The following is an 8,669-nucleotide window of genomic DNA, read 5'->3' on the forward strand; positions in this document are numbered from 1 at the left end:
TGCACAATCTGGCACTTGTGTAGCAGATGGGGAATCCCAACCCCCTACCCGCCTGCAACAACCAGCACAGGAAGCTACACCTACGTGTGTTGCTAAAATTAGCTGCAGCAGAAATGCTGGGAGCTGAAAGCTGCTTACATGTCCTACTCTTTCTGTAGTGAACTACCCAAAACCCCCCAGCCTCTGACCCCATATGTTTACTACACCAGCTATTACTGAAAAAGCTGATCATGTGGATCCCATGCAGCTCATGATGAGACGGATAATGAACTGTTTCAAAGGCTGGGTACAGAAATTTGCCTTTTTTAATAAATACATATCTCACAGGTACCAAAATAATTATAAACAAAAATGTACAGTATTTACATTCTTTACAGTTGCTAAAAAGTGTAGCAATTATGACACACATGGTGTGAAACACACAGTTTCCAATGCCCACAGTTAACATCATTGCTACCTTCCTCCCAGCAGCCAGGACACCTTTCCCATGGTCAGACTTCTCCACCTGCTGCACCTCAACCCTGAGCAGCCAGGGTCAGGGAGCAGGGCACAGCAGTGCCTTAACCTAATGCCAGCTTCACAGTCTTCAAGCAGATGGGACGTTTGTGCAGGCCTGTCTTGCCACCGAGGGGATGAGCACTCCTCACAGCACTTAGTGTCACAAGGCCGCTCTCAAATGTATTTTTTACAGTACATTGGACGTGCAGTCTGTTATCCTCATGCAGCAGAGAAAATTAGATAACGTAGCTCTTTATCAGATGGTGTGCACATTCACTGATCTCTTAACAATGTTACACATCCCATTCCTGTTACTGAAGTACAGGTCAGAACATGGAACCTGTTAGCATGACGCGCTCCTGGCTGGGCAGTGTAGTATCTCAGTACTTTTTTCTCCTTCGAGTATAGACTTTCTTTTTAAATGAAGAAAGTCAGGCTTTTTTTCCTATACATATGTACATAGTCACTTTTCACAGAAACTTCTGCTTTAAAATGTCAGCTGTCTTCCTCCAATACAGCAGTCATCATACATAAGCTGGAAGAAAAACAAAATGCTGTTAATGCCAAACTCCTACTAGGAGTATCCCATCTACTCTGGGACAGCAGCCAAATTCTACATGCCCTAACTCCAGTACGTCTGCAACTTACACACTGAAATGGTTACATTTGCTATTTAACAGCACTAAGACTGTCACAAAAACAAACGCTGAGAAGTCCAAATCCACTCACTAACTATTTTATGTCATGAAGTTCTGTAGTATACCTACAGAGAAATCAGTGTGAAGCTACCCTCTGTTCCCCAGTGTATTATTTATATTTCACTCTTAAGCTCATCCTATTTATATCCTTGCCCTAACCGTCACTCCTGTGATGGTTGGCAGCACAGCCTTACTTCATGGGCTGTTATCCCAAAAAGTTTTATAGGGAAGAGGTCATCCCTGCAACACCAGCCAAACAACGGGCAGGATGTGACTCCTCTCTTGAAAAGAAGCAAACAGTACTTACTTCATCCTCTGTGAACTCTGGCTCTGATTCACTGCTCTCCTCATCCTCACTTTCAGGCAGTATCTGCAGGTCAGCTGTGGTCAGCAGCTTCAGCTGCTCCTGTATGCTGGAGTTATCTCGTCCCCATGTGAGCTGATATGGAGAGTAGCCCTGGTAGGTCACTTTGTTCACATCTGCCCCATGTTTCACCAGAAGTGACACCAGGTCTGAGTTCTGCAGGTCTACAGCTAAGTGTAGTGCTGTTCTCCCATTGCACGGCTCCTGTTTGGAAAAAACATGAGGTACTGCATTAGGGGAGTGAGATTTGGCACTGTCACACCTGTTGATTCTTCTGACTAGACAGCTCAGTCAAATTCATATTGTAAAGTACATACCTGAGCATTTACATCTGCTCCTAAGGACAGCAGGTATTCGACAACAGCCAGGTATCCTTGAATAGATGCCAAATGGAGACATGTATGTCCTGGGAGATAAAAACGAAGGCAAAATTTGAGTAAGTCTTACCAAATGTCCCATAACTTGTTTAAAGTCAAGATGATAGGACAGGACAGTATCTAAGTTTGTAAATTAACCAGGGCAAAAACACGTTTTTCAAAACAGCTTTCCAGCTTCTGTTAAGTATGGATAACTGGGCTGGATTTTGGAAATATTTCTTAGAGGCTTTATTCCAGTGTTTAACTGTGCCTTACTGTAACAACTAAAAATTAAAAGAAAAAAAGAGAAAAAAAAAAAAGGAACACACAAAAACATAACTGCTACGAGTACTGCAGAAGTACTCACTAAAAATACAAAACTTAAGGCCCATGAGAGCCAGTGATCATGAGCAAGAAGGCCCAGAAGGCTGAACCCATGACATCTTAAGGAAGTCAGAAACTACGTTGCTTTGGGGCCTCCTCAGCACTGCAAAGGGAACGAGATACTTCTCAAGAGGTCTCTGCCAGGGCAGCGCACACATACCATTGTAGTTGGTGGCCTGCAGGACAGCGAGGAGGTGGTGGGGCTGGCAGTGCTGCGTGAGGACGCTGACGCTGCGGATCGAGCCTTGCTGGCACGCGATGTGGAGTGGGGTGTTCCCACGGAAGTCCCTGACATCCAGGTCGCAGCCAGCCTTCAGCAGGTGCTCGGCGATTTCAGGCTGGTCTGTGATTACCGCCAGGTGGAGTGGAGTCTGCAGGCAGGAGGGAACACACAGCTTTGAGTTATGTGACAAGTGTGGCAAATGTCCAAATACACAAACCATGCAGTGGCTTTTGAGGACTTCTGCCCAACTGCAAGTACTGCAAGTCAGGTCTTTATGCTTCCTGGCACAGCACACTGCTGCTCTTTAGTCTGGAAGCCATGGACTTGGGGCTCTCCAGATATCAGACATTCCATCCATATGAAGGATATCATTAACATCCCAATGGAGAGGAACACAATCCATTGTATCATATACGGAAAATGTAAGAGGCTGCAGTAGGACAAAGTGCTGCATCCTCACTGCTCGAAGTGGGCCAGGTGCTTTCCCCAACGTGGGCTCCAACTTAGCATCCATCCAACTACAGAGAAACTTTTCCAAGGGAATTCCCCGCGGGCCTTTTGTGGGGGCGGCCCGGGCCGGGGGTGCAGCGTACCTGGCTGAGGTTGTTCTGGAAGTTCAGGAAAGCGCCGTCCCCACCGGCCTGCCGGATCACCTCCAGGCTCAGGGCCTTTTCCTCGTGAATGATCGCCAAGTGGAGAAAACTGCACCAAGAAAAAAAGGAAGCACCCTATGTGAGCCCCAAATCTCCCCTCGGGACGTGGCTGACGCGGCTCCCGGGTCACGGCCGCAGTCATGTGCACGTTTCGAAAGCCGGGGCTTTCGGCAGCCGGGGCTTTCCGCGCCGCGGAGCCGCCTCTTCCTGGAGCCGCTCCAGGGACTTTCCGCGCTCTGCTCCGCTCCCCGCCCGGCGCCTCCCCGCCGCCGGCGCGTCCCGGCCCGGCCTCCCGCGGCCCCGACTTACGTGTCGCCGTCCTCGGTGAGCTGCTGGGCCCAGGCGTGTGGCCGAGCGGGCGGCTCGCGGGGTTGCAGACGGATGTCCTCCAGCTCTCGCACCAGCTGCCTGTACTCCTCCTCCTTCATGGAGTCCAGCCCGCTGTCGTGGCGGTCGTCTGGCGGCAGCAGCCCGCCCTGCCGCTCCTTGCGCGGCGGCTCGCAGCCCTCCACGGCGGGCGGCTCGGCGGGGCGGTGGGCGCTAAGCATGGCGGCGGGGCTGGCGGGGCGGCGCGACGCCGCGGCTGCTGGTGCTGGCGACGACGTTCCGAGACAAGCGGGCATCCGCGAGTGAGCGGCGGCGGCGGCAGCGAGCGCCTATACACCCCGGCGAGGGGATTTCTGCGGGGGAGGAGCCGCCGCCGCGGGAATTTCCAGCCACTCGGGCGAGCCCGGTCCTGCTCGGCGCCAGGGGCGGGCAGGGGAGGGACGGGGCCGGCCCAACTCTGCCCGGCCCAGCCCAGCCCGGCGGAATTCCCTGCCGCGCCTGCCGGGGGGGCTCGGCGCGGGGAAGTACTCGCCGTCCCGCTGAGTAACGCGCTGCCCGCGGTACTTCCCTGCGGCGCCCGGCCTGCTGCCCTGCGCTGCAGCCCGCCCGGGGCTCCCCCGCCCGGCGCGGGATGAGGGCCTCCCCGAAGGGGCATTAACCAGCGCTCATCTGGCGTGCGTCGGACCGAGGGCAGATTTAGGCCTTCTGGTGGCGAGGTGGCGCTATAAAGCCCGTCGCTGCCCAGAGGGGTGGATACTGAGGCTGCGGTCAGCGCGCTGAGCACCTGCTGTGCTGCTCCAGGTGCTCCGTCCTTGTGCCCGCGTTGTCCCAGCAGCACCCACACCTGCCCTCCGGCGCTGCCTGTCCTGCAACAGTCTCGGGGGAGGGAAGCTCCACGCAGGGCCTAGGGCTGCAGGAGAAGAGCTTGTCTGTGTTGGCCGCAGGTCCCAAAGCCTTGAGTGTGTCACAGTGCTAATAATTTATTTGAGAGATCCATGCTATTGTGCATGACTTGTGTTAAACTGTCACACTGGCTGCAGGCCTGCAGGTATGGCATCAGCCTTCAGGACAACTCACCTTCTGCTGTGAAAGATTTTAATCTGTCTCTGTGATATGTGATGGGAAGGAAAGTCATGCTCCACTCTGTGCATGCAGTTCTTGCCAACGACTATACAGAACCCTTCAGAACATTTGTGAAGATTTAAAAAAAAAAAAAAACAAAAAAAAAAAAAACAAAAAAAACCCCACAAAACAAAACAAAAAAAACCACAAACTTTTTTTCCCCCTTAGAAAGTGATATATTTTGTCTGCATCCTTATTCTCTGAGTCCACTTTAATTTTTTCTTCTCTGCTCTTCACTGATGCCCTCCCATCTGCTTGCAATGAGAGCTGGCTGAGTGCAGCCTCCCACAAGGATTAAAGGCAGTATGGAGTTTAGCGACGCCGATTTTTTCCCTGGTGAATTTCTCTGCTGCTTCTCAGATGTGGGGGATTCCCATTAAGGATTTTTCTCCTCTTGCAGCAATTGCTGGCCTGGCTGACTAACTGCCTGAGATGTGCTCTGACCACTTTCCCGTGGGATGGTGTCCCTCTGCAAGAGGCCCTGGGAGAAAACCTAAAGATGAAAGGGGGAGGAAGAGCAGAGAGGGCACATGGGTTCCTGAAAACATCTGGTCTTGGTTTCCAGCCTGTCCATACCATTCCTGGCCTTTTTCTCATTATTCATCTCAAGGCCTGGGACAGCCCGCTGGTGCTTTTGGGCAGGTTTAAAAAAGCCAGGCAACTTTTTCTTGTATAGGTTATAGGGTTATGAAAGTTTTGCAAGCTTCTTGAAAGGGTTTCCCCTTTTTAATGTAAATTGGCAGGGGGAACTTAATTACCAAATGAATCTCCTCCTGCCTGCCTCATGGCAGCGCAGGGAGTTGGGTGCAGGCCTAGTTGAGCAGCCTCCCACCAGGGTTCTGCTGGAGCCATACAGAAATTACACTGCAGAACTTCCCATCCACATTGCAGCAGCTGGAAACCAAACTCAGCAAAACAAGTTCTCTGCCTCTGCAAATTACTTCCAGCTGCTGTCACAGGCAACCTCAGGCTATTTTTAGAAACCATTTGCCAGGCCTCATTTTGGAGGCACACGTGTGGAGGTGTACTTGTTTTACGTATGTCTGGGAGCTGTGGTGCTTCAGACAGTTGTAGATGGTGGAAAGGAGATGGCAAAACGATTTCTGGCTGGAAAGGTCAGCCCTCTTCCTGCTGGCTGCAGTGCCCCAGCCATGCCCTTGGCAGCGGGGGCTGAGCTTCAGGGCCAGTGGGTGCAAGTCTGTGCAGCATGTTTACTGATGCCTATTTTGTTTTGAATTTTGCTCTAAGAAAATGAGTTAACAGTAGCTCTGACAGTCTCACCACAGGGCCCCAGGCTGGTGCCCAGGCTGTGAGGCAGCCAAGAGCTCAGATCAAGGAGCAGCCCTGCCGGTGCCCCAGTCTCTGTGTGAAGTATCAGGCAGCCAGTGGATGACAGGACAAGCAGGATCTATTAAAACAAATAAAGCTGCTATCTTCTCTGTAACTCCTCTCAGCTAACAATGTTGTTTACAGTATTTGCCTAGAGGGAGAGCATAAGCTTGTAGGAGACAGAGTGACAAAGGTTTTGAAGTTGTGGGGAAGTCATTGGTGCTGTTTTTATACTGCTGAGGCAGTATAAAAATAAATATTTTCTTGCTGAAAATTAACTCATTCTATCAATCATTCTGTACAATCTTCCACATAGTCCACAAGCACGAGTAAATATGATAGAAAGAAACAAGCTCAGTTTTTCAGTGTGTCATTTTGTCCTTTCGGTTGCCCACTGCTCAGATTTGCTGCATGCCCCTCACTTGTATGTTGCATGCCCCTAGGATCAAAGCAGCCATTCAGACCCAGGACAGGTTATAGTGAGTTGCCATGATCTGTGCCAACCGAAGGCCTCTATCCTCTTGCATATGCTGGTTTAATAGGTCTGTTCTGAATGTACTCATCTCAGAGGAGTGCTTTTCACACTCATCATCTTGAGACCCAGGGTATTTGCATTTTGTATTTGTGACTATGTTAGGAGTCCCTACTGCCTGAAGGAGGCAGTTCTGTGGCACTCAGTGAAGGGCTGTGCAGATGCTCTGCAAATGGCTCCTTCTCCTTGTTACACGAACATTACAGTACAGAGGGCATTCCCAAAGCAAATGGCTACCGGAAAAGTGCTGTGCCAATGCAAAAGGCTGGGACTGTGTGGGTTTGCACCTGGTACCTGAGGACTGGATTTTGCAAAAGTTCCCTCTGCCCTAAACACCCCATCTGCTGTGCTGCCAGCTTGCGGGGAATATGTTTGTGGGGTTTTTTTTTGTCTCTGGCTGGCAAGGTTCAGAAGCAGTCTTGCGTGCCTGACTGCTGGAAAGGGGCAGTAAGATTTTAATCCATTTTTGAAGTACATGAAAGATTCTCGTGCTGCTTCCTCAAGCAAGCACATTAAACTGCAATTTCCTGATTGCCACACTAATCATGAGAGCTGTCTACTGCTGTCTCTGTGATGCTGTTGATTTACCAGAGTTGGTCCCTCAACTTTGTGCTTTTGTGATTGCCACTGCAGATATCTGTTAACTCTTTCCACCCACTTAATCTCAGGGATTGTGAATGTCTAGGAGTAAACATAAGAGGAAAGGGAGTTCACAGCATTCAGGAGGATCTTGGCCCAGGCTAAAAACAAAAGTAAAGCAAAGCAGTGCAATAAACCCACTGCCTGCATGTGTTGGTCCAAGTGAGGCACCCCCTTTCTAATTTGTGTGCCCTTTTGGAATAGGATTCCCCTTTATTTATTCGAAGGATTAAAGACTTTGTTGTTCAGTGGAAGCTAGGAAACAGTAGCTAGAAAACACTAATTCTGGCAGTGTTTTGCAATTAAAATCAGCTTACCTTGGCCTCTCATCTACAGCTGCTAGAGGGGTAAGGACTAGACAGCATTCAGTTCCAAACTCTTTGTCCAGAGCTGAACGAGGACGTTTCCCTCCTGCTTTCCAATAATAATTTGACTGTTGCTAATTTGAAAGGATTTTTTAGAAGCCCATGTGGGCACAAGAGACTTAAGCACAGGTTATTTTTATCAGCTCACAGTGTTACACGTGGGCTGTTCACCTCCCCCTCATGTATTTTTGACTGGGGACTGTCAAAGAACAGCCCCAAAACTGTGAGCTGTGGATACAGAGGAAACATTTATCTATCTTATTCAGGCTGACATGATAACCAAGCAAACTACGTGGGAGGTACTTTTTCAGCATGAATAGCCAAGGTCCAAATTAAGTCATTTAAAATCTTAAGGCTGCTCCACAGATAAAGAAATGGAGCTCACCAGGGTATCCAGCCAGAGCTCCACAGTGTTGTTATGTATATTTCTGACTGACCACGCTCAGTTCTGGTTTTATTTTTAGGCTGTGTCTTATTTTTGATGTCTCTTAAATTGACTGTTGCATCCCTGGGAAGATCTGCATTTCTCTCTGTGAACTGTGGGGCTGTTTATAAATCCATTGCTTGCATGTTTGGAGATCCTTAGGGATGAGATGTGTGATATAAATTTAAAATGCTTTTGTTGTTATGCCTTAGGGGTAAATACAGGTCACTTCATTTGAAATCTGCTACCACTGGGAAGGCAAGTTTTCTCTGGTGTCATTCCCATTTCTCTCCATGCAAGTTTTGTTACAGCACGTTGCTCGCAGTGCCTTTGCCTAGAGCTGATGCTTGTTGCCTGCTGCAGAAAAACGTGCTGCCATGTATAAGAAAAGCTGTGGAGTGTGAGGGGGAACACAGGCAAGTCTCGTGGGCTTGTAGTACAACTTCCCCCTCAGCAACACAAATAACACTGCTCCCCATCAGCATGGCCCCTTCTCCTACAGCAGAGTGGAAGCACCTGAAACAGAAAACACCAACTGGAAGCGTGCTGACAATTACAAAGGGACTTTCCCCTGCAGGCAGCTGTGACATGTGGTAATATTACCTTCTCTAGTTTTTCCCAGCAAGAAGGAAGCTTACAAAGGTGGGGAAAGAAGTTCCATGGGACTGTGCAGAAAAGTGGTGCTGTAGGAATTCAGGGCAGGGTTCCTGTCAGACACAAGGAGCAAGTAGGGTTGTACTAAGGTGCTACTTTCC

The 8,669-nt window shown here is 49.6% G+C and overlaps 1 protein-coding gene across 1 annotated transcript; it reads right to left on the reverse strand.

Moving 5' to 3' along the window:
• Positions 1–287: 287 nt before the first annotated feature.
• Positions 288–4,665, reverse strand: NFKBIA (NFKB inhibitor alpha). The gene is made up of 6 exons (XM_048949477.1): positions 3,486–4,665; positions 3,117–3,225; positions 2,461–2,671; positions 1,878–1,966; positions 1,504–1,764; positions 288–1,033 (listed from the first exon to the last, which is right to left on the reverse strand). Exons 1-6 carry the CDS (start codon positions 3,797–3,799, stop codon positions 986–988), a joined length of 1,032 nt encoding a protein of 343 aa, XP_048805434.1. The 5' UTR covers positions 3,800–4,665; the 3' UTR covers positions 288–985.
• Between the last annotated feature and the right edge of the window lie 4,004 nt (positions 4,666–8,669).

The sequence above is a fragment of the Lagopus muta genome, chromosome 6, assembly GCF_023343835.1.
Source record: "Lagopus muta isolate bLagMut1 chromosome 6, bLagMut1 primary, whole genome shotgun sequence".
In the NCBI taxonomy this organism is placed as follows: domain Eukaryota; kingdom Metazoa; phylum Chordata; class Aves; order Galliformes; family Phasianidae; genus Lagopus; species Lagopus muta.